Source organism: Eublepharis macularius, chromosome 7 (assembly GCF_028583425.1).
Source record: "Eublepharis macularius isolate TG4126 chromosome 7, MPM_Emac_v1.0, whole genome shotgun sequence".
In the NCBI taxonomy this organism is placed as follows: Eukaryota; Metazoa; Chordata; class Lepidosauria; order Squamata; family Eublepharidae; genus Eublepharis; species Eublepharis macularius.
The window spans coordinates 33,691,466-33,717,806 of record NC_072796.1 but is presented as its reverse complement, the minus strand read 5'-3'; the positions used below and the strand labels follow the sequence as shown (position 1 = coordinate 33,717,806).

Below are 26,341 nucleotides of genomic sequence, written 5' to 3'. Positions count from 1 at the left end.
TGATAGTATTTTCTTATCATTGCTACCACAAAACCTAATTCTAACCATAAAAGTTACCGTAGTTCAACAGAAACCTTTCAAAAGCAGAATCCAATGGGAAGCTGCTGAACTGGAATTCATAAGTAATTTTGACTCAATCAGACTTGGATTGAATAGAGACTCTGGATGGTTATCTCATTACCAGAAGTAACTGCCTTTCAGGCATTCCATTCAGATTCAGCTTTGGAGGGGAGGGGTCACACCCAGCCTGAATTGTGCACTCCACCTCTTTCATGACTTTTGCAACTGATTTGCATCAACTCCCCACTCCCCTCACCACCTATATATCTCTGGTCAGTTTCTTCATACCCTCCATGCATCTGACAAAGAGAACTGTGGTTCTTGAAAGCTTATGCTACAATAAAGTTGGTTAGTCTTAAAGGTGCTACTGGACTCTTTACTATTTTAATTTTAACCTATTTTGCTGTTTCTTGTTTAGTTATTAATACTGCGACAAAAGCGTTGTAGTATACAAAAAGTATTGGGCTAATCCTAGTTGTTAACACAACAGCAAAAAGCTAACCTTGTAGGGTTGCAAGGCTTCCTGCCTCCCACTGGCAGCTTTGTTTGCCAGAAACTATTAGTTTACTATAGAATTTCTGACAATTCCTAGAGCTACCCTACCCCACTTCTGGGTTTTATCAAGCATTGACATCCTGATATTACTGATGTCCCTCGCTGCCTGTTTCCTCTACTCCCAAAACCCTCCTTCTGGTTGCAAGGCTCAGTCTGGCAATCCTGCTTGTAGGGCAGCCAGAACTGAATGCAAACTGGCAGGATTTTATGCTAAGGTAGATGATAATATAGATAATCCTGTCAGTTGTATTTGAGAAATGAGGCACGGACCATGGGTGGCTTCATGTTTCTGCTAGGCCTTTAATCTGCAGTTTTTATAAACGAGGCAAATATTGTGTTCAGTGTTATTCTGAATTATCCTGCTGACTAGGGTTGCCAGTTCCAAGTTGGGAAATTCCTGGAGATCTGGGGGTGAAACCTGGAGAAACCAGGAGAAAGTGGGGTTTGGGGAGGGAAAGGACCTTGCATGGCATAATTCCATAGAGCCCACCCCCCAAAGTAGCCATTTTCTCCAGGTGAACTGATCTCTGTGGCCTAGAGACCAGCTGTAATTCTGGGAGATCTCCAGCCACTACCTGGAGGCTGGCAACCCTACTGGTGACCATTGGGCCTTGCTGGGCAGTACTGTTTTTGGGGTTGCCGCAGAGGTTAGATTGAATAACATATTGTGCCATCCCGGTCCAAAACTTTGGAGCTAGGGTTGCCAGTTCCCCTTACCCTCCTGTTAGGAGTTTGGAGACCTGGCACTTACCTCTCCAGCAGAGTGATGCACATGCTGCTGTGCTCCACAGCAGCCCAATTTGGGCACAAATCTGGCCAGATTGTGGCCGAAATCTGGCCTGAATTGGCCCGACTTGGGGCCACTGCAGCACACAGGAGCATGCTGCACCGCCTGGGAGCAACACCTGGGGGGTGGGTGTCCCCCTGCTAGCCAGGTAAGTGGGGGCAGGGGTGAAGGGTGGGAGCAGGGGATCCCGGATGGGAGACTGGCATCCCTATTTGGAGCTCCCTCCCCTGGTGGTATCATTTCTCTCCCTCTATAGCTGCCTTCTGCCAACAAGTGGAGACTTTTTGTTTTGTTTTGTCTGCCGCCACAATAACTGTTATTGGCCTTCCTCCCTGTTTGTGTTGCTTTGTGTGTTTGCATGTCTATATGTTTTATTGAATTGTTTATATACTTTAGCTATACCTTATTTTAAATGCTGTTTTAATGTTGAAATGTTTTAATTTGCTACCTTGGAGACCCCGTTTGGGTGGAAAGGTGACACAGAAATGTTTTAAATAAAAAATGATAAATCTTGGAAATTAAACAAAACATTTCTAAAGAATGGTTGTTGTGGATTTTCTGGGCTGTATAGCTGTGGTCTTGGCATTGTAGTTCCTGACGTTTTGCCAGCAGCTGTGACTGGCATCTTCAGAGGTGTAGCACCAAAAGACAGAGATCTCTCAGTGTCACAGTATGGAGAAGATGTTGGCAGGTAATTTATATCTACTCAGGAAGGTGGGGTTGGGCTGAGTCATCCTGTAAGAGTTTCCCAGGGTGTGGAATGCTAATGGAGGGAGGCTTCACTGTATCCTGAGGAGGTTCTTTTGCATATGGATTGGTGCTTGATATGCTAATCTTCTCTGCAGGGCTATTGTAGGATGTAGAGTATTTTATTAGCCTGGTGTTTTTCAGGACTGGAAACCATGCTCTATTCATTCTTAAAGTCTCTTCTTTCTTGTTGCATTTGTGCTTATGCTTATGAATTTCAATCCGTCATCTGCAAAGCAAACTTTCAGTTAGGTCACAAGGTCTACAGGAAATCAACTCACACGGATCGGTACTTACACAAAAACTCCAATCACCACCCTCGACAGAAAAGAGGCATAATAAAAACATTAGTAGACCTTGCAAGATGGATATGTGAACCGCACTTTCTCAACAAGGAAACTAATCATCTAAACCACGCACTTCAAGCAAATGGCTACTCCAGAAATGAAATCAGAAGAGCAATTAAACCAAGGATAAATCAAACAGCTAAGGAAAAACAGTCTCCCACAGGAAAAGTGTTTTTGCCGTATATCAAAGGAATCACTGATCAGATGGGAAAGCTTATGGAAAAGCACAACTTACAAACAGTATTCAGACCCACCAGAAAAATACAACAGATGCTACGATCAGCAAAAGACAGCAGAGACCCCCTCACCTCTGCAGGAATATACTGCATACCCTGCAGCTGTGGACGAGTTTACATTGGGACCACACAGCGTAGCATCCATACAAGAATAAAAGAACATGAAAGACACTGCAGACTTGGCCATCTGGAAAAATCAGCAGTGGCTGAACATAGCCTAACTCAAACAGGACACAGTATCCTATTCCAGGACACTAAAAATACTGGACAACACTTCCAACTACTTCGTCAGATTGCACTGGGAAGCCATTGAAATTCATAAGCATAAGCACAATTGCAACAGGAAAGAAGAGGCTTTACGAATGAATAGAGCATGGTTTCCAGTCCTGAAAAACACCAGGCTAATAAAATACTCTACATCCTACAATAGCCCTGCAGAGAAGATTAGCATATCAAGCACCAATCCATATGCAAAAGAACCTCCTCAGGATACAGTGAAGCCTCCCTCTGTTAGCATTCCACACCCTGGGAAACTCTTACAGGATGACTCAGCCCAACCCCACCTTCCTGAGTAGATATAAATTACCTGCCAACATCTTCTCCACACTGTGACACTGAAAGATCTCTGTCTTTTGGTGCTACACCTCTGAAGATGCCAGTCACAACTGCTGGCGAAACGTCAGGAACTACAATGCCAAGACCACGGTGATACAGCCCGGAAAATCCACAACAACCATCGTTCTCTGGCCGTGAAAGCCTTCGACAATATTTCAAAAGAATGTCTCTTAAGGAGGCTTGGATGCTTCACAATTTTCAAGCGAGGACAGCTAATAATCACATTTATCCCGTGAAGATTTTTTTGTATAGGAATCACTGATGCAAAGAGTTTGCTTGATGTGGGATTATATTAAATGGAATATTTAATTCTCTGGGAGCTTTTTGCCTTGGGTTTGCTTCTGCATTGCTGAATAACTTTTACAATTTAAAGCAGATGACATTTGTTGTAATGCACAAAATGCTCAATGAGAACATTGGCTGATAAGTAGTTTTAAACAAATGATGCACGTTACTGAAGGATATTTAAATATAGAATCGTATTTTGTAGGTTTTATTGTATCACAGCATGTGTCATGCAAATTTGTTCACGCTCATTTACCTTGTCAGTGGCTGGGGGAAAAGTGCCTGGCTACGTGTAGCATTGGTGTGGGTTTTTTTAGCGTAGAATTTTAATGTAAGCTGAGATTTGTATATACTTCTTAAGGAAAGTTAAGTAAAATGGTGATATTCCAGTGTCACAAATCTAACTTCCGTTTGACATGCTCTATGAATCCAAATTCAAAATTAGCTTCCAAGTGTGTTCTTAAAAGCGGAACCGTTTGCCAATTTTTTGCATATCACTATAATATTTTAACATAAAATTGTCCAGAGCCATTCTTCTTCTGTTTCAATTTATTTGTGTACCAATTGTGCTATATCTCCTTGACAGCTGAAATTAAATAATAATGTAATAAAACTTTTTTGCCTGTCACCTAGAAATATAGCAGCTAATCATACCTCTTTGGTAATGATTAGTTGCTATATTTCTAGCTGCTATATTTCTGTATTTCTCAATGTTCGTGCACGCACTAGCATTGATGCTTATTAAAAATGAGTTTTCAATAGATCCTTCTCAATTATGTACAACGGGCCCAAGATGCCCAGTGGACCGTGATCCATCTGCAAGAAATGACTGAAATGTTTTTAGTGTTTTGACTTGGCTCCTTAAATCTGTTCTCATACTGCCAAAGCATATTCATCTGAATAATGCTTTGTATATATTTCTCCATATATTGAAAACATAAATAGAAATAGAAAACAAATGGCTGCATGTTTCATCAAGATTTATATTGTGCTCATTTTCTTTTCAAATTAGGCAAGCTCAGCATCCCCAGCGTTGTGAGATTGAAAGAACCGCGGCATTAGACATGATGGCTTTGGGGGAAACTAGGTCTGCGTTTGCCTCATTATGTTGGCATTTCCATTAATCTTAGAGGGCCTGATGTAGCAGAAGAGAACAGGTTGTGTAGTAGGCAAAAATCTTCATAGGTGATGGATTGGCCAGCAGTGTGAGCAGAAGAAATAGAAGGTAGAAGTATTCTTGTGTCAGTCTGTAACAGAGCTGCCTAGAGACTGGAAGCTTGTTCAAAGAAGACTCCTGGTCTTCCAGCTCACAGAAGCTACCAACTGTGAGTGTGACTACAAGTGACTTTCTTCACGTGGAGAACACTAGATTTTTCTTGCAAGGTTACCTGGGAAGTGAAGTCCAAGTGGTCCTTCCCCTCTCTGTTAGAATCGCTGGGGAGCTGCTCTGGAGAAAGCCACTGCATTGGTGAAGCTTCAGCCACAGCGACAGTGGAAGGATCTGCTGCAGATTCTTCCGCTGTCGCTGCGGCTGAAGCTTCACCGACGCTGCCACTTCCAGAGCAGCTCTCTGGGAGCAGGCAGCCCGCAGGACGCCCTGGGAGAAAGTAGCAGCTGCCCGCCCCCAAACGAAGCCCTCTTTTGGCTCTTCAAGCAGCGATTCTAACAGAGAAGGGAAGGACCACTTGGACTTCACTTCCCAGGTAACCTTGCGAGAAAAATCTAGTGTTCTCCATGTGAAGGAAGTCACTTGTAGCTTTGCTCTGTGTTTCAAAGTACATTCAGTGTTGGTTCCCAATCCAGTAAGGCCTTATCTACTTGCGCCGGGGGTGGAGGCATGTTATCCCACTATCTGCTGACTTTCCTGCTTCACGCTGAGCCCTTCCCCCCCAGTTTTTGTTTGGTCAGCACACCCTTAGGATGTAAAATGGGAATTGGGAAAAGAGAATCAACAGAAATCACAGCCCTTTCTTCTACGATTGGAACTGCTGTTTTGTCAGAGGGAACTGCGTGGTTCAGTACGTTTGTTTCAATAGGATTTGAACACATAGTGGGTCTCCAGCTGGTAACTTGAGGGATAGCAGGAGGGGATTCAGACCATATCTGGTACTCAGCACTGACCCAAGGAGGAAGTGCAGGGGAATCTGCTGCTTCAGTGAAGGAAACCTCACACTGATGGTTCACGTAATACTCTCCAACTCATATAAAAATTGGTGTAATTTGGACAATGGCTCTGACTGCAGATCACCTTTCTCGGCCATTGTGTGCTTCATCCTGCCACCTGCTTCACAGGAAGCGGGTCTAACACAGGACGAAACTGTTATTAAGAATCTTGGGTGCTAAGTGCTGCCACACTTCCTTCATTTTCAGTGCAGTCCTATGCAGAGTTACTCCAGTCTAAGCCCATTGATTTCAGTGGGCTTAGACTGGAGTAACTCTGCATAGGATTGCGCTGCTCGTCTCTGTCTGCTCCATTTTAATACCTGAGACGTGCTTTCTTCCATATTTTGCATTAAAAATAAAAGTAAACAGTCTCTGGCAATTGCAGAAGAAAAGGCAGAAACTGATGGAAGGAAACATGACGGCACGTGACTGGAGTCATGGTTATTGGGAATGCGTTAGCAGCCTTTGGAAGATCCTAGGAGGGGGTGGCCTCACACAGGATCAGCATTCAGATCACTAATTAAGGCTCTCCAGATCTCATCAATAAGTTTTTTTGATACAACCGATGATGTTACTATTACCATATGAAATTAGAAAAGAGTCCAGTAGCACCTTCACGACTAACCAACTTTACTGTAGCATAAGCTTTCGAGAATCACAGTTCTCTTTTTCAGAAGCATCTGACGAAGCGAACAGTGATTCTCGAAAGCTTATGCTACATTAAAGTTGGTTAGTCGTGAAGGTGCTACTAGACTCTTTTCTGTTTTGCTACTACAGACTAACATGGCTAACTCCTCTGCATATATGAAATTACTTTCCCCGAGATCCACTAAAACTACTATTCTATTTACTACTTTCAACCAGGTTTGAATATATCCCCTAGGCTTTACAATTTTCCTCCTTCCGGAGCCATCCCAAATTAACTTCGTTTGGGTTTCTAAGTTGTCCTCTCCAGAACTTACACCTGACTCCAGCCCTGCTGCCTTTGGCTTCCCAAACTACCACCCTGTTTGTCCCAAAACTAGGAACAGAATCCTTCCCTAAAGTGAATTTTGCATCTCACCAAGGCCACTCTTGTCCCAGGAACTGCTGTCATGAGATGATCAAAAGTACTGATTGAGCAGGTCAGTCTCAGAATGGAACTAGAATCTAAATCAAGTCACATGTTGCAAGAAGCTGTAGAATGCTCCAGGTTTATATCATTAAGGGTCAGTCGCAGAAACCTCACGCTTTGGAACAGTCAAGCTGTATGGTGTAATGAAGTGAATGAATAGGCGGGGAGCCCAAATAGGAGCAGGCTAAAATTTATTAAAGCTGGATCATACAACATGCAGAAGCAGGAGATGATGATGATGTGTGTGTGTGTGTGTATTATGTGCCATCAAGTCGCCTCCGACCTATGGCAACCCTATGAATGAAAGACTTCCAAAACATCCTATCATTAATAGACTTGCTCAGATCCTGAAAACTGGAGGACGTGGCTTCTTTTATCGAGTCAAGCCATCTTGTTTTAAGTCTTCCTTTTTTCCTACTGCCTTCCACTTTTTCCTAGCATTGTTGACTTTTCCAGAGAATCTTGTTTTCTAATGATGTGACCAAAGTATGATAGCCTCAATCTTACCATTTAAGCTTCTGCGGAGAATTCAGACTTGATTTGATCTAGTACTCACTTATTTGTCTTTTTGGCTGTCCTTGGTATCTGCAAAACTCTCCTCCAGCACCACATTTCAAATGAATCAATTTTCTTCCTGTCAGCTTTCTTCACTATCCAGCTTTCACATCCATACATAGCAATGGGGAATACTGTAGTTTGGATTATCTTGATCTTGGTTCCCAGAGAGATATTTTTATCTTTAAGCATCTTATCTAGCTCCCTCACAGCTGCTCTTCCAAGTCTCAATCTTCTTCTGATTTCTTCATTGCAGTCTCCCTTTTGGTTGATGATTGAGCCAAAGAACAGAAAATCTTGGACAATTTCAATTTCCTCATTGTCAACTTTAGCTGGCTGCAAGATTGATGCCAATTACTCAGGCTTCAGGGAAGTTAACCCATTTGGGCAGGAAATAGAGACAAGGGGGAAAGAGGTTGATTGCTATTGATTTGATATAGTGGTCCAGGTCACTGGCAGCAAATCCAAACAGGAAAAGCCAGATAAGACTGAGGTGCTGTTGGTCAATAACATAACCATTTGGGAACTGAGGATTTGGGCTGTTCTGGATGTGGGTGCTCTCCCCCAAAAGAACTGGTTTGTATTTGGGGCGTGCTGTTACATTTGTGCCTACTGATGCAGCTTCAGGTGCCACATGGTGACTCTAGCCAATGTCAGTCTCCCTTGAGAAGTATATCCAGTTGCTTACCTTAGTGACCATGTAGTCAGTTTATCCTGAGATAAGAGTCATCTAAATATCCACAGTTTCCATTGGAATCAGCCTTTGATTAAACAATTCCCCGTGGAAGAGAATAAGAGACCAGAGCAAGTGGTTATAAGGTTATTGTCTCATAGTTGGGAACCATATAAACAAGCTTGGAGAAGTACTTTTAGTAGAAGTCCGTATCTTTCAGCTGAATCCAACAGTACTAAGAAGTTAGGAACAGGTGTAGGAGTAGATTTAACAGAATAACAGCAATACCTTATAAGCATTTGTTTCATTTTATTTCTTTTCTGATATGCTGTGCTTAATTTAATTTAATTTATTATATTTATATTCCGCCCTCCCCGCTTTCGCAGGCTCAGGGCGGATAACAATACAAACATGTTTAAAAACATTTAAAAACATTAAATAATACATTTAAAAACATTTAAAAACATTAAATATAACAATTCATGCTGCCCAGTGGTTCATACATGCCTCTGTGTTTGCATAGGGGTGATGGTTTAACCCCCCCTTCACGGGGGGGGCGGGCACTGCCCGGCGTTAGCCATATGCCTGGCGGAATAGCTCTGTCTTACAGGCCCGGCGAAATGCAAGCAAATCTTGCCGGGCCCTTGTCTCGCAAGACAGAGCATTCCACCAGGTCGGGGCCAGGACTGAAAAGGCCCTGGCCCTGGTCGACGCCAGGCGGGCCTCCCTAGGGCCAGGGACACTTAAAAGATGTTTTCCGCCAGAGCGGAGAGTCCTCCGGGGCTCATATGGTGAGAGACGGTCCCTCAGACACGTCGGTCCCAGTCCGCGTAGGGCTTTGTAGGTTAACACCAAAACCTTGAACCTGATTCGGTACTCCACTGGCAGCCAATGCAGCTGGCGTAGCACCGGTGTAATATGCTCCCACACCGGTGCTCCAGCAATGACCCGCGCTGCTGCATTCTGTACCAGCTGTAACCGCCGGATCAGGCCCATGGGAAGCCCAGCGTAGAGCGCGTTACAGTAATCCAACCTAGAGGTGACCATTGCTTGGACCACTGTAGTCATGTCACGGGGAGACAAATAAGGGGCAAGCTGCCTGGCCTGCCGAAGATAATAAAAGGAAGACCTGGCAACTGCAGTGATCTGGTCCTCCATCTTCAAGGAGGAATCCAGAATCACCCCCAGGCTCCCAACCCTCGGGGCCAGTGTAAGTGCTGCCCCATCAAGTGTAGGAAGCTGGGGTCCCAAAGCCATCTCCCCACGACCCACATACAGGACCTCCGTCTTCGTGGGATTCAATTTCAGCCGACTTTGTCTCAACCAACCAGCCACAGCCTCAAAAGCACGCTCCAGGGCATCAGGGGCCGATCCAGGCTGCCCGTCCAACAACAGATAAAGCTGGGTGTCATCCGCGTATTGGTGACACCCAAGCCCGAAACTCCGCACCAGCTGGGCGAGGGGGCGCATATAGATATTAAATAATAATGGAGAGAGTATCGCTCCCTGTGGCACACCACAAACCAGTGGCCTACGAGATGACACCCTCTCCCCGAGCGCCACCCTCTGTCCCCGATCATGGAGAAAGGAGACCAGCCACTGCAGTGCTGTCCCCTGAATTCCCACATCGGCAAGGCGGTGGGTCAAAAGCTCATGATCGACCGTATCAAACGCTGCTGACAGATCCAGCAAAATCAGCAGTGCTGATCCGCCCTGATCCAGATGTCTGCGGAGATCGTCTGTGAGGGCGACCAACAATGTCTCGACCCCATGTCCCGGGCGGAAACCAGACTGGAAGGGGTCTAGGGCTGAGGCCTCCTTCAGGAAATTCTGCAGTTGCTTCTCTGCCGCCCGCTCAATCACCTTCCCCACCTTAGGGTTGCCAGCTCTGGCTTGGGAAATTCCTGGATATTTGGGGGGTGGAACCTGAAGAGGGTGGGGTTTGGGGAGGGGAGGGGCCTCAGAATGGTATCATGCTATAGAGTACACCCTTCAATGCAGCTATGTACTCCAGGGAAACTGATCTCTGTCATCTGGAGATCAGTTGTAATTCTGGGAGATCTCCAGCCACAACCTGGAGGCTGGCAAACCTGTGCTTCAGGAAGTTCCTTCACTGGGTTACAGTCCAGCCCATCTTTTAATTTCAAAAAATTAAAGTTCTTTGAAATTCTAAAATTCATGTAATAAGAAATAAATCTTGTGGCATGTTAAGGATGAATACACTTAGAAGACAATTCTGAACAGGTCTACGCAGAAGTAAACCACACGTTATTCCTTGATGCTTGCTTCTAGGAAATTGTTCTTAAGATTGCAGTCTTATTGTAGCATACGGTTTTGTAAGCTCTGCAGTGTGTTTTGAGTTATTACTCAATGCGTAGAAGTAAATGTTTTTATATAAATTTCTTTATATATCCTGACCTGGATAGCCCAGGTAAGCCTGATCTCGTCAGATCTCAGAAGCTAAGCAGGGTCAGCCTTGGTTAGGAATTGGATGGGAGACCTCCAACAAAGACGAGGGTTGCAGAGACGAGCAATGGCAAACCACCTCTGTTGGTCTCTTGCCATGAAAACCCAACCAGGGGTTGCCATAAGTCAGCCATGACGTGAGGTCACTCTCCACCAGAAAATTTCTTTAAAATACATGCTTTAGTTCTCCAGGCATTTTCCACAGGCTATCAGAGCCTCTCATATTTTTGTTTCCATGGATTGTATCAATTTGTAATTCTGTTAATGCTTTGCCTGACTAACCACCTGCAATTTTTTTGCTCTTCTTAGTGCTGGACTTTCCTCTGATGACAACCCATCACCATGAATTTGCCACTCTTTATGGTCGCTGGCGTCCTGGTACATTGTGTGTTCCTGATCTCTATTTTTGACATATACTTCACTTCTCCTTTGGTTCATGGCATGACACCTCACCAGACTCCGCTGCTGCCACCCGCACAGCGTCTAGTACTTTTTGTTGCAGATGGCCTGCGTGCAGACTCCCTCTACGAACTGGATAACAATGGCACTTCTGTGGCTCCGTACCTAAGGTGTGTTGGTCTTTTCTTCCTTCCTCATTGTTCCTGTTGCCAGAGGTATAAACATGTATCATTGCCTCATAGAGACATTTGCACTAGAAAGTCCAAATTTTGTAACAGAAAAATTGGAGTTCTGCAGTAACAGTAAGATGGATCAAACTGTGGAGATTTACCTAAATGAGCTTTTCTGTATCTTTACTAGCCATATATCTCCCCACTCCCTAGCCCCATGGATCAAAAAATTCACACAACTGAGCCACCTAGGACTCTGGAGACCTTTCCTCAAACCTGGGGGAACCCCCAGAAAAATCTGGAAACTAAAATAAGTGGGGAAGTCCCTCCCCTCAGTTAACAGCTTTTTATGTTTAGGTGCAGGCCTTGACCTGGATAGCCCAGGTGAGACTGATCTTGTCAGATCTCAGAAGCTAAGCAGGGTTGGCCTTGGTTAGTAATTGGATGAGAGACTGCCAACGAAGACCAGGGTTTCAGAGCCAGACAATGGCAAACCACCTCTGTTAGTGTCTTGCCATGAAAACTCCACTAGGGGTTGCCATAAGTCAACTCTCGCTTGAGTGCACTCACCATTACATAGAATCATAAGATTGGAAGGGACCTCTAGGGTCATCTAGTCCAACCCCCTGCACAATGCAGGAAATTCCCAACTACCCCCCAGGTGCAGGTGCAGACTTTCTTTGATGCCCAAGATCTTGTGAAAAGTCTTTGAGATCTTGGGTGCTAGGCAACCTTTGACAATAGTACAAAGTCCACCACCGGTTTGCATACAGTGCACTGGGGAGTCTGGAGAAGGTGTTTTGCTCTCTCACAGTCTCGGTTGAGTCACCTGAGGCTTTGGAAAGGGCACTAAACCTCTGTGGAGATTTCCTGTAATACAGGAGCGAGCAGGAAGATTCAGTGTTATCCAGCTTGGGTTGAGGGGAGTGGGGCTGAGTAGGTGAGGAGGGGAAACAAGCATTCAGGGGGAAGAGCAAGTGGAGTTTAAAAGTTTGGGGCAAGCCAGAGCCAATGTGTATGTGTGTTACGGGCAGAATAGGATTTCCCCTCAAGTCTTGTGGGACTCCCCCCCACCACTTGTTTACCAAAGTGAACCTAGTAGATTTAAAATATATTAAAGTTCCTTTCCCCCCCCCCACTTTTTTGTGACTTAGTTCCAACATTATGGAGTTAAGGAGGGATGAGGGAGTCCTTATTCTGTTGAGATGTACTCTATCTTAAAACTATAAAATTTAATAAGCTGTGGCTGCAATCCGAAGAGAACTTTCCCAGATGTAAGCCCCACTGACTAAAAAAGGGAGAGTAGACTTCTGAGTAGACCTGCTTTAGACGTGCTCCCTACTACATTGCATATGCAACTGTAAGGAGCTTTATTCTCACAAAAGCCATAGTTCTTTTTATTTAGCCGTGACTATAGAAGGTATGAAGATACAGGACCAGTATGTTTGTCCCATTGGAGCAAATATCTATGGGCTGTTTTCAAGACATGAGAACATCCCAGGATGAGAAAGCTTCACTTTCCCACCTTCCTACATGCCACAGTCCTTATCCAAATGTGGTCCAGCATGCTTGCAGATTTTTTTAAAAAAATTCTACTCGAGGGCTCCATTAACAGAACTCAGCTTCTCATTTAGTTTACGATAAATCTGTTTGCTAGCTTCAGTACGTTTCAAGGCTCACATTTAAGCAATCAAGTCTGGATGGACAAGGCAGTACACCAGATCTCAAGTATCTAAGCTCTTATCATTAAGGTTAGTTTGGAATTTGGTTCCCATTTCTTCAAGGAACCACTAGCAATGCTTCGTGAGCTGACTCGCTGCAAGTTTCAGTCTGCTTTATTTTGTGTTTTGTTGTATAAGTTACAATTTTTGTCATACGTGACTTTGAAGGCCATTAGTGGAAAGATAGTGTAACAGATTTATTTGGGGCTTACCACCACCCCACAGGATTTTTCTTTCTGCTACTCAGAGTCTTGCCTACCCCTTCTTTGAAGCTCCAGCTAGAGACATTGCTTGATATTAACTGTGTCAGGAAAGCCCTGGGGCCAAGAGCCTGGAACCAGTGGACTCTTAGTACTTTTCGGGCGAGTACCTAAAGCCTAGGTAATGATTCACCCTTGGAATTCAGTTGTTCAACTTCCCTATTTATTTGCCACTTTATTCACTTCACTCTGGTTTCCAGTGGATTATCAAAAGGATTTGAAGGGATATAATCTGAATTTGGGTATAAACTCACCCAGACCTGGAGAACTGAGGTAAACTGACAGGCATGAGAGAGTCTGCTTTTCAAAAGTGAATAAAAACAAAGTTTATTTGGGAAGAAAACACAACTGAGGTAAATATTAACACTTCACAAGGAATTGTAGGAGGTTTCAGATACTACATGCTCAAGTAAAATCTACACTCAGGCAGGTTTAAAGTATATGAATAAAGCGCTCTACTGTCTATGGCAACTACGTTACACGCCAGACTCAGCAAACCCACTGGAATACTGGAATACCTTTGTATGCTCAATTCTACGTCCAAGGAAACTGAACCAAAGATCAGAGCTTTAATTCAGATTCCTTTTAGACTAACCCTTCTGTCTCAACCTCCAGAATCCAACCTCTGACTAACAACCGCCACCTCTTGACAGATTCAGAGACAGTAATTCCAGGTGGTATATACATTTTTAAATTTAGCTGCAGATTCCATACATAAATTTCATTGTAACCTGCCTCAGATTATCACCGTTGTAAAATATGTACATATTATCCCGCTTTTTATTTTCAGGGATATCATAATATCCAAAGGCAGCTGGGGTGTGTCTCATACTCGTGTCCCAACGGAATCTAGACCAGGGCACGTTGCCCTCATAGCTGGATTTTATGAAGATGTCAGTGCTGTTGCTAGAGGTATGCCAATAGCCCATTGATCCGATTGAGCTTTTACTGAAGTCTTCACTGCGAGCTAGGTGCTTAAAATAATGAATAATGACAACGTACTTAACATGAAATTGATAATGGCTGCTTGGGAAGTAGGCTTATTCTGAACCTAAGTTCTTTCATCAGTATATGAGAAAAAACAGAACCATATTGGACTGGACCGTATGCCTTTCCTGTAGGATGCATTTTGCAAACTGCATTACACCCTGGATTTTCTTTCTAGAGTTTCAAATGGACTGCATCCACACATCGTTGAATATTGTGCTGTCGTTACACAATAACAATAATTTGTACTGGATTATCTTGTGTGGACAAGGAAAGCTGATACAGCAAATTACAGGAAAGGATCGCTGTAATGCAACAAGAACACAATATCCCCTGAGGTGTGAATGCAGCCCTTGATTCAATTAGATTCTGAGGTATATCTGTTAATTGTTAGCAAGATCAGCATAATACTTTAAAATAGCTAATGTTTGCTTGTGCACTGAAGAACCACTTCACATAGATAGATGCCGCTTCTGTGTATTGCACGTAAACAATATGTATGTCTTCATTTTGTGTATTGTAAAGCTGCAGCCAAATTGGGCTCTCCATTTTGAAAACACTGTGTGCTGACTCTTATACCTCTTAATCAGGGTGTCAGATTTGTCTCCATTCCCTTTAACACTAGAGTAACAATGTAACCCTTGACTCATAGGATGGAAAGAAAACCCCGTGGAATTTGATTCACTTTTCAATGAAAGTAAATACACTTGGAGCTGGGGTAGTCCCGATATTCTGCCTATGTTTGCTAAAGGTAAGCCTATCTTAGTCTTAATGGCTACAGAATTTCAAGGTGTCACAATAATAAAGTATACAAAAGAAGCCTCAATGACTGTTCTGGTGTATATAAATTCACATTTAGGCCTGATTGACACAAAATACTTACCATATTCTTGGCTGATAACATGATATCTGCCACTGCAAATCTCCGTTGTGTATTATTAAGGATTCTGTTTTTTTAAAAAAATTCCTATTGCAATCTGTCGTCGTTGTCCCCCGCCCCTCCTTCCCCAGGAGTCCTGGATGTTTTACTATTCTGTAAGTATTTGCTAGCTTTCTACAGGAAGTTGTAGAAGCACGACTACTTTCAAGGGGAACCATAAACACACAGATGGCTAAATAGTTTCTGTTCTTTCACTGTTTGGAATCAGAACTCATTGATGGAAGATATCAAAAGTCTGATTCTCTGAGCGCGTAAAACAAACGTTCTAATTGCTTAGGCCGAAAAGATAATGTCAAATCATCATGGAATTGTTCAGGTGGATGACAACCTAAGATACTAATGGCTAATGCACCCAGTAATCTTTGTAAACAAGCTAATTGCCTAGGTTAGACCTGATAAAACTCTGTAGCTGGTTTTAATAAGTTGAGTAAGAAGTACTCTGCAGCTGAAGAGCTGCTGTTCCTTAAAAAGTGATTTCTCCCTGACCTTCCAGTAAATATTGGGAGCATCCATTTGAATGCTTTCTTTCCTGATAGTAAAGCCATAGTAGTAAGCTTTTTTGAAAAAGAAGAATGCTGTGCCTTGAAACACACACAGGAATCTGCCTTATATGAAGTTGGATCTTCAGTCTCTCAAGGTCAGTATTTTCTACTTTGATTGGCAGTCTCTCTCCATGATCTCCTACCTGATCCTTGCAATGGAAAATGTGGGGGGAATGAGCCTGGCACCTTCTGCACGCAAAGCAGATGCTCTGCCACAGACCCATGGCCTCATCCCAAAGTTGCCTGCTCCCTAAATACAAAGGGGGACGTGGAATGGTATCATGTAGCCTGATCACATCAGATCTCAGAAGCTAAGGAGGGGGATTCACCAAGAAGGCAATGGCTAACCTTGTCCGCTTCTCACTTCCTTTGAAAGCCCCTTTTGACTAGATTCTCTCTCTCTCCCTCCCCCCTCTTCCTTTGTATCTTCCTTTCTCTCTATCTAATTTGATTTCTATGCCGCCCTCCCCGCAATAGCAGGCTCAGGGTGGATTACATACAATATAAAACATGAAGATATATATACACACTTAAAAATGGAATTAAAATCACATAAGTATTATAAATATTTAAAACAGTGTGGCAGCACTTCTCAAAAAAGAATCCACCACCCAGTCCTTTCCACAGATGTTTAACAGAGAGGCTGGGCAGAGAATACATTTGATAGGGAGGGCCAATTTTCCTCAGTTCGGCCGGCGGGGAGGCCCTAGCCAGCGTCAACCGTAAACAGTTCCATCTTACACATAGATACATATAAATACAAAGGATTGGTTCCCAAAATCCTTATAATAATAATAATAATATTTAATTTATATACCGCCCTTCAGGACAACTTAATGCCCACTCAGAGCAGTTTACAAAGTCTGCTATTATTATCCCCACAACAAAACACCCTGTGAGGTGGGTGGGGCTGAGAGAGCTACAGAGAGCCGTGACTAGCCCAAGGTCACCCAGCTGGCTTCAAGTGAAGGGGGATCAAACCCGGCTCTCCATATTAGAGTCCCACACTCTTAACCACTACACCAAACTGGCTCTCTGAGCAGAAGGCAACTTCTACTCATGCAGGCGCCTGTGTCGCTGATTTCCTCACGCCCCCCTGGTTTCACAGAGTTGTGGTCCTTTTGTGAAATGCGAAGGTGAACTCTGAATCATTTTAGATGAAATGGATCCCTCCCTTGTACTTTTTTACTGGTAAATAGCAAGCGTGACCTTCCCACACACACACATGATTTCAAAGAGGGGAAGGTTACTCTTTTTGCTGTGTTTGTATTACCATTCCCCACCCTCAGTTGCTGCTCAAGACCACTGAGGAAAACCATACAGGCAGCTTCATGATTCCCTTCAGAACACACAGCAACCATGGCGAGGGACAACAGAGAGCAAAAATGGCTGCGGGAAATGTCACCCTCCCCCTGCTGCATTCTTAACCCCATGGTGCCTGCTTACCAGTAAAAGACAGTGAGGGAGACTCATCTATCTTCCACTACAGCATCTAGCTTTGACCCTCGTTGCTTTGTGATTTTTAAAAAGTGGCCCTAGAAAAGGTATTGTCGCATTCCTTGTTTAGAACTGTGGTCTGAATGCTTTTCATTGTACAGTGTCACATATTTGAGCTAATTATGAAAACCTCAAAGAAAGCCCATCCCGTTTCCTTCTAGAAGGATAGAAGCTATGCTACAGGGACACTAAGGAGTTGGTAAGAGATGAGAGTGAGGAATGAGAAATCCTTGGGCTGTGTAAATGAAGCAGAAGAACCCCCAGGGAGCAGAAAATACGTGCTGCTGTTCCGACTGGGTTTGAAATACATGAACTAGAACAATGTGATAAACTTCAGGGCCTCTTCCCCCCCCCCCCCCGTATCATTTTGGACCTGGCAGAAGGACTTTAAAAGGTGACAGTGGCCGTACTTTGCTTTAATATTGCCATTTCCCAAATTTGGAACTTTTCTTCATCCTCGGCTATACGTTCGCTGTCTCTTTTGCAGTGCAGTCCTAAGAATAGTTACAGCCCTCTAAGCCCATTGTCTTCAGTGGATTGAGAAGGATGTAACTCTGCTGAGAATTAATGAGTAGGCTCAGAATAGTCTTCTCTGATTATGCATTTTCTTTCTGCAGAGATTCTGCTTGGAAACTTGAAAACACAGGAGAATAATGGGTTGCGTTTTACCACTCTGTTTAACTAATAGATGCATGTTCCTTTCATGTAAGAAACTTTCTTTTGACCCTTGTGTTGGAAGAAGTCTCTTTGCATTTGGATACGATCTATAGTTTTTAAAAGAAGATTGTTGCAATTATTCCCAGAGAGTGTTTTCTATAGTATTGGACTTGTTTAATTTGGGTACAGTGCCTATTTGTTATGATGTTGGATGGGTGTTCTGGCTGTACATATAGAAAAGGAAGGCTTGAAATATTATTCCCATTCTCAGAGGTCATCCAAAGACCATGGACTTATAGGGCAACCACACTCGAAGTTCTTGCACAGGGGCCAGCATGGTATCCTTCCATAAGAAGTTCAAGTCTGCTTAATATACCTGTCAGAATTAGGGGATAAATTTGGGATTGGCATATGTGAACATTCTGGGTAGAGCAGTTTGTCAGTGCTTTTCACTTTGGTTCAAACTGCAGGCTCCTTGGTAAATAAGTATTTGAATTTCTGACAATGAAACGTTTTCCCCAGTGTAATGCAGAATTAGTTCCTCTTTCTATCTGAAAAGTTAGTTAATTGTAGTCGCATTAGCATTTGAGAATGTTCTAATATATGAACACATGAATCTGCTTTATGCTGAATCGGACTCTCGGTCCATCAAGGTTGGTATTGTCTACTTAGACTGGCAGCAGCTCTCCAGGGGCTCAGGCGGAGGTCTTTCACATCACCTGCTACCTGATCTTTTCATCTGGAGATGCCTGCGATTGACCTTCTTCAGGTAAAGCAGATGCTCTGCTGCTGAACCAAGGCTCCTCTCCAGGTGTTCTCAAATGCTTAAAAGCAAGCAGTTTTATGTGGGTAAAGTTAACAGGCATGTGGAATACCTAGCCAGAAGTAATATCCAGAGAGTTAGAACTGCTATGGATGCCGTGCTGTGTTCAGATACTCTCTAAAATACGCTGGATTTTATCCATATGTTAAGGAATTTGTTTATTATTATTTAGGTATTTTATGAAATATGCTTGTGTCCTTCCCTTCCTCTGAGGGTCTCATTTTATCTTTTCCAACTCTGAGAACTAAGCTACACTGCCTTGAACATTTTATGGAAAGATGGGATTGAAGTATTTTTAATAGTGGGCTAAAAGAGGATAAGTGAACCAAGATCACCTGGTGAACTTTAAGGCTAAAAGGGGGATTTGAATGCAGGGATTTGCTTGGTCCCAGTTTGACACAATGTCTCGCCTGGCTCTTAAAGCCAAAAATGGACCATTGTCTTTTCTTTCAACTTCTTAACAATAATGTGTGTCAAACAGTTGTTTTAGGTCATCTATATTTGTACCATGACAAAGGACTTTTGAATTTTAAAATGAGATTTAATTAATGTTGCCAGTAAGCATGCCAGGTATTATCCAGTGGGACAGTTATTTTTGTATTGTGGTATGTTCGCTGCCTCTCAAAACTGAAAGCCTTTAAAAAATTATGTGCTGGGAGGTATCAGCAAAATAGTGGCTTCTGCACAGTGGCAGTGTATATAATTTCCCTGGGAAGTTATGCAGAACCAATGGAAATGGGCTTTCCAGGTATCTGGGCCATCAATCAGGCCTTCGATGCAGATGTTCATGAAGCTGTTGCATTCCGCTGTTCTGAAAATGCCAGAAAGGAAGCCTGCTATGTGTCTCCATTCTAAGAGCAAAAAATCCACGGCAGTTCATTTTCAAAAGATACGTGTGACAAAAAGTTTTTCTTATGTTCCTTTTTTTCCTTCAGATGTTTTCCTGATAATGTAGTTCATGCTGGTGGAATATAGCAAGTGTTTGCCAGCCTTTTAATTTTCTTGATTAAAAAGTATTGTAAAGTCTGCTCTTTCCCTAAGACTTGGGGCAGGCAAGGGAGTTTCCTCGTATAAGGCATGAAAAGCAGCAGGGGATGGGAAGCAGATATGCCAACATTCAGGCAGGGTTGAAACCTTTATCTGTAGGGCTGTGATGATGAGTTTTTTCTCTCTTTGCCCCATCCTGTGAAGTACGCCAAGGGCTGTCTTTGTGGAGCCTGCGCATCAGCTGTTTGATGGGGAAGCAGAGGGTGTGGCTGAATCCCTAGCTGGATTTGTTCTCCCTCCCCTACTGTCTCTCTTGAGCTGCCAATTTGTGTTAGCTTTTTATGAGGCTCTATGGTCTACCATGGGAAATGAGAATGCAGCGTATAGCCGAGCATAGGATTTCCCAGGGCTTTTGTCCCGGGAAAAGAGGTAGTGGAACTCAGTGGTGGAACTCAAGACCGTACAATGACATCACTTTGGGTGAGCTGGAACAAGCTATCCCTCTGAAACTTTGGTCCAATGATATAAGCGTTGTCATTTTAAAGTTTAAATCGCCCTTGGCGGAAGTGGTCACATGGCAGGTGGCCCCGCCCCCTGATCTCCAGACAGAGGGGAGTTTAGGGCAATCTAAACTCCCCTCTGTCTGGAGATCAGGGGGCGGGGCCACCAGCCATGTGACCATTTTCAGGAGGTGCCAGAACTCCATTCCACCGCGTTCCCGCTGAAAAAAAGCCCTGGGATTTCCCACCCCACTTAGGGAGGTGCTTGCAGAACCCTTTTATACAGAGAGTCCCCAGGGGATTTAGGCAACTTTAGTTTCAAATGAACGACTGAACTGACAGTTACTTGAACACTGCATTGGATCCAGCACAGCATTTCTGTGAGCTTAAGGACCTCTGCTCAGTCCTCTCTGAAATCCTGCTCCTGCAGGAGAGAGCACCCACCAAACTCGATTTGTTGGGGCATTTCAGGTTGTCGTGAGATGGGGAAGCGAGAAAGTCATATTCCGTGGGTAGAAATCATTGCACCTTCAGAAACACTGTGCTGGTTGACCCCTGTCTGCTATGGTTTGTGAAGTAAGTACAGGGAGTGTATCTCTGTTTCCTTAGTCTTGCTTTTTTTTTTTTTTTGTAAATTCTTTATTGTTATTGTATTCCAAGAAGAAGAAAAAAAAAGAAAACCCATCACCACAACACCCGTGTAGGGACATCCAGGCAGTAGCTACATAAATATTATTCCATACCATATTGTATCATATTCACAATTACTCCCAATACAACTCTATTGCTCTCTAAATCATTCCACTTAACCTTACAATCAAATATACTTCTCAATTTCCTATTAACCGACTAATCATCCCAAATTGTTGAAACGATTCTAAATACCTCGCTATCCTTCTAAAGCAATTCTCCTCTTGTTCACTAACCTTTACCCCATTCATTCTACGTATCTTCATCGAAAGGTACTCTAAAACTATTATATTGTTCATTTTATCCCTCCAGTGACTAATCATCAATTCCTCAGCTTCTTTCCAATTCCTTGCTATCACCTGTCTTGCTGCTACTAACATCAAATTTATCCACTTAGATTCCTCTCTTGATCTTAACCCTATTCCATCCAGATTAATAAATCACATGTGGTGGGATTGTTCTTTAGTAAAGAAGTTCTGGGATCAGATTGGGTTGGAAATGTTGAGGATAGTGGGAGGAAGGGTAAGAATATCTAAAGCAATGGCACTTATTAAACTTAGTCTTGCATTTTGCCCTCCAAAGAACCATAGTGCCCACCAGACCCTGATAGAAATCGTTGTTATTTACCCTTCTTTCCAGCTTTCAGACAATACATATACAATGCACGCGTGTGCTAGAACCTTTTAGCATCATTTAGGGTTTCCCCTCTCCTTTCATTTTTTTTTTTTAGTATTAATGACCGGGGGTTAGATCCAGCCAGCTTTTCTGCTGGTAAAAAAGAGATGAGAAGGTTCCTTTTGACCACCAAAAAGCCAGGGTGGAAGTCATGAGACCTGCATGGGCAGAAGCCATATGGAACTGCAGCTGTAGTAAGGAGGAGAATTGGGAGAAATGGAGTGAAAAAGCTGGCCGGATCCAACCCCTTGAGGATTAAAAAAAAAAAATTAAGTCCTTGGTTTTGTTGATGACCCCCCGCCCTTCAAGATACAAAGAAATGTCCATTTCTAACTGAAAACTCCTAGTATGTTTGCAGTGCACACTGAAGAACACTTTCCTGGAAGTAAGCTCCATTGAGTAACATGGGACTTACTTTCAAGTAGACCTACTTAGGATTGTGCCCTCAATTCCTTAAGTAGTCTCATACTGCCAGTGTGGTGTAGTGGGCCTGTGAAGACCTCGGTTCAAACCCCCATTTGCAGTGGACGAACCCTGGGTAGTCACCATCTTTCAGTCTGAGTTTCTTGCAGGATTGTTGTGTTGGCAAAGGGTGGAGGAGAGAAGAAGAACCATGCCTGCTATCACTAGGAAGGGCAGGGTAAATATCAAATAAATCAGAAATGATATTATGGAAAAATGAAGACTTTTTTTGGTTTGGCATACCTCCAATAACTGTTATTGGCCTTCCTCCATTTTCTTGGCGTTGTGTGTTTTTATTGAATTACATTATTATTTTAAATGTAGTTTTAAATTTAAGTTGTTTAACATGCTGTTGGGGACCTTGGGGACCATGTTTGGATAGAAAGGCAGCAGCAAGTATTTTAAATAAATAAATAATAAAAATACACTCCATAATTCAGGTAGACAAATGTAGGCTGTTTCCACACTACTGGAATGCTGGCCAAGGAGACGGGCCATTTCACTTCTGTTTTTTTGGCCCCTTTTCTGCGACTGCGGAAAGTGCTTTCCCAAAAAAAGTCACCGAAAAACCGAAGCCAGATGGCCCACAACCATTTTGCAAACAGAGACGTCTGAATTCATGAGGAGAAGCCAGCAGCGTTTGGTGAGTGGGCTGTCCCTTTAAGGGCATGTGGAAACTGCCGTAATGATCAAATAAAGAGAATATTCCATGTTCTTCTCTTTTTCTTCTGCCTACTTTTAAAATAATAACTTAGGTTTTAAAAAAAAGTATACTTCATTGGTCTGGAAGCTGGTCCTGCCTTCTAAAAAAAAGTGTGAGCTTATGGTCCTTTCCCCCTCATCTGTAATATTTTCTTGCAGGTGCCAGCGGGGATCACGTTTATAGCCATTGTTATGAAGCTGGAAGTGAAGACTTTGGAGCAGAAGATGCCACTGTGCTAGACACTTGGGTTTTTGACCATGTTAAGGTGAATAAAGAGCTCTGCTTTTCTTCTGTAGCATTATACAGTTTGCACCTGACAAATATTGTAACTTTTTTTCTTCATTAATAATATATCAGATTTTGAACAAAATGTACCTTTAGGTGCCACTTTGTGGTTATATTCATTTTCTCCTAGACAAGCTGGGATTCAGGTGTAGTGTCTCCTTCTGTACAGTGCAGGAAGTGCGCATGTTTGACATTATGGCAATGGGATTCTATGTGCAGGGTGCATGCAAATTTATCGCCATTCTCCCTGCCCTTCAGGATTATCTCTGTTCCCACATGCTCTCTCCTTTTGCTAAGGGAGTTAATAGGAGAAATCTGCTGGACTCTAATCAGGAAATAGTTAAGGGGGGGGGCAGTTTGCCCCATTGAGTTCTAGATTCAGGGGAGTTAGCCGTGTTAGTCTGTAGTTGCAAAATATTAAAGAGTCCAGTAGCACCTTTAAGACTAACCAACTTATTTGTAGCATAAGCTTTCGAGAACTACAGCTCTCTTTGTCAGATGCAAGGTGTATCTGATGAAGAGAGCTGTGGTTCCCAGAAGTTTATGCTGCAGATAATTTGGTTAGTCTTAAAGGTGCTACTGGACTCTTTACTATTTTGCCCCATTGAGTTGACACTGAGATGGTCCCTGTTCCAGACGTTGGCAAGGCAGTGCCCAGATTCCAATTAAGTCCTGATAGTAGCCCTTTTAGTTTCTCCTGTAAAAGTGAATGAAAATGCTCATTTACCAAGAATTTGAAGTAATTATCTTTTCTGTGTGTTTGCCTGGTGACGTGATACCAACAAAAAAGTATAATTTTACATTTGTGTAGCAAATGGCATTCAGAGTAACTTTTGAACATTTTCCCCATGTAGGATTTTTTCAACTCTGCTAGAAGCAATGCAACCTTGCTTTCTAAGCTGCATGAACAGAAAATTGTTTTCTTCCTGCATTTATTAGGGATAGACACAAACGGGCACGCTCATCGACCTCATTCAAGGTACATTTCGTTAATTCTGATAATTTGAAATGGAATACAATTTGGATGCAATCCAGCCACAGCTAAACAGTTCTAAGTTTCACTGATATCCACGAGAGAGATTTAAGGATACGCTTGATTCTCCCCTTGAAGTTGTGAACTTCAAACACATTATTGTGATTGGATCACACCCTTTTTGTTTTCATTTAATATGTTTGTTTCAGTTATATTAACCCCTTTTGACAAATACGTGCATGTCATACATTTAAGCAGTCATGAGATCTGAAATTTGGATTCTTTTTGGAACATTGGTTAACTTTCACCTCTTGTGTTTAATTACATCATAGCCCTTCAGAGTGTAGTTTTCAGTGCTGCCTTCAAAGTTTTAATGGTACCCAAATCAAGAAGCTGGGATCCAGATATGTATGCAGGGAAAAGCACAGATTTCCAAAGAATCCTGTGATCCAATGCAGCAGGGATGGAAGGAGGAACTGTTAAAAAAATGGGAGAGCCATGCTGAGAGAATGGATCCCATTCCTCATTTGTAAAGGATTTTGTTGGAATTAAGCCTTATAGATGATGATTTAGTAGACCTAAGAACTCCAGCGGACCAGGTGGTGTTGATATGTAAAGATGCATCATGCATTTAATAAAATTCTTAATGTAACATGCAGAATTTTTTGGATCTGTTAAAAAATAACTATTCCCAGTACTGGAGCAACTGAACATTCCATGCACAATACTGTTTCAGGTGTCCTGCCAAAACCACAAACTATTAACATGTTACTTGAAAGTAGACAGTGGCCTGATAGGTATTTCTGGGGATGATGTTCCATAATTGTGGAACTAGAGCAGAGAAGGTGCTTCTTCCTCGAGTGTTAAAAGGTTTCACATGCTGAAAATAACTCAGGGTCCTGGAGCCATTCAGATGGAACAATTCTCATGGTAGTTAGTATTACAAAACGTAAATATGTCACAACTGCTTCCAAGGAGCTACAGAATTATAGTTTGAAGGTGATGAGTTCTTTAAAATCCTGTCTGACTCTTAGAAGCATATCTCCTTTAGGGATTGTGAGAGTGTGAGTGGATGAATGCAAAGTGAAACTGGGAGGTTTCGCGGAAGAACCTATCAGTCAGGTTTTCAAAACGTTATCTGTTTGATAATTGTGTTATTCACGCAAGGAATCCTCTTTGAAAATAAATTGGAAGGTGTCATAATCCCCATAATCTAGTGCGGCTTGTGAAGGGATGCTATTGAAATGCAAACGGGAATGGAAATCTTGACTCTTTCTCTGCTTGTTTCTGCGAGTCGTATTGAAAATCGGTCTGTGGTCCAAACGTACGGCTGTTGAAGTCCCATCAGAACTTGAAACTTTTTATTTCTTTTCTCCATAGGGAATACAAGAGCAACATCAGGAAGGTCGATGAAGGTGTGAAAGAAATTGTGTCACTGGTTGAGGATTTTTACAGAAACGATGGCAACACAGCTTTTATCCTGACCTCAGACCATGGAATGACAGATTGGGGTGAGACTTTTGCGAATACTTTTGCAGGACACCTCACGTTAGCAGCAAACCTTTGATTGCGTGTAATATTGTTTCACCTTCTTTGCCTTCCCTGAGAGATGGGGGTAGCCACTTTGTATGGGTCTTAATTCCTTTTGGAGACCATAGTACCTACAGTGTTATAATTATCCATTTGTGTAGATGGAGCAGATCAAGCAGGTAGGCAGTGCTACAGTGATACCCAGTTCTAAAAACAGCAGCCTGTGCAACTGCTTCTTTGTCTCTGCTCTTCTTCCAACCATCTCCAAATTTAAATCAAGAAGCCAAAGATTCCCTTATAGCCTTCTCTTTCCCTACAGGCTCACACTAAGACTGGGCAAGTGAGTTTTGTAGCCTTCTTGTGGTGTTCTTTCCCCTTTATGAGACCTATATTGTACTGTCTCTTATTGTTCCCTTCTATTTTTGCTGCCACAAAAGACTCGTGTCTTAGTTCTCTTTCAGTTTGCCGTATAGTATAGCAAGCTGCCCTGTTGCCAAGGCTGCTCTGGTTGCAACCTATGTCCCCTGTTCTGCATTGCTCCTGGCCCAAAGGTGCATCCTGCCCTGCTAGGTGGGTCATTGCCTGGTAACCCACCACACAAGTATAGCTCTGTCAAGGAATCATTTTGAATTTGTAGTTCCAGAAAATCTGGACCAGGAATATGGCAATAGAAGGCCAGCAATTTATTTTAAAGTAATTTTTTATTTTTCCCCCCATCCGTGGGCTTAGGATCTCATGGGGCCGGTCATCCCTCAGAGACTTTAACACCATTAGTTGCTTGGGGAACAGGAATAAAATCTCCACAGCATGTCTCTTCCCAGCAATTTGACGATGAATTTTTAAAAGGTGAGTGGGAATTGTCATCATGTGTATTAAAGATAATGTTTTTGTGCGTGTTTAAAGTTCATGCTTGGAAATGTTGCCTTGTTTGTTGTTC

The 26,341-nt window shown here is 42.8% G+C and overlaps 1 protein-coding gene across 1 annotated transcript in view; it reads left to right on the top strand.

Annotated features, from left to right (window-relative positions):
- Window positions 1-26,341, top strand: part of PIGN (phosphatidylinositol glycan anchor biosynthesis class N) — a 114,557-nt gene that overhangs the window by 5,566 nt on the left and 82,650 nt on the right. Inside the window, exons 2-8 of the mRNA XM_054985957.1 lie at window positions 10,913-11,172; window positions 13,944-14,065; window positions 14,793-14,891; window positions 22,775-22,881; window positions 23,756-23,880; window positions 25,255-25,385; window positions 26,134-26,250. Of these exons, the coding sequence (XP_054841932.1) occupies window positions 10,946-11,172; window positions 13,944-14,065; window positions 14,793-14,891; window positions 22,775-22,881; window positions 23,756-23,880; window positions 25,255-25,385; window positions 26,134-26,250 (928 nt within the window). The 5' untranslated portion in view covers window positions 10,913-10,945. The remainder of the gene's footprint in view (window positions 1-10,912; window positions 11,173-13,943; window positions 14,066-14,792; window positions 14,892-22,774; window positions 22,882-23,755; window positions 23,881-25,254; window positions 25,386-26,133; window positions 26,251-26,341) is intronic.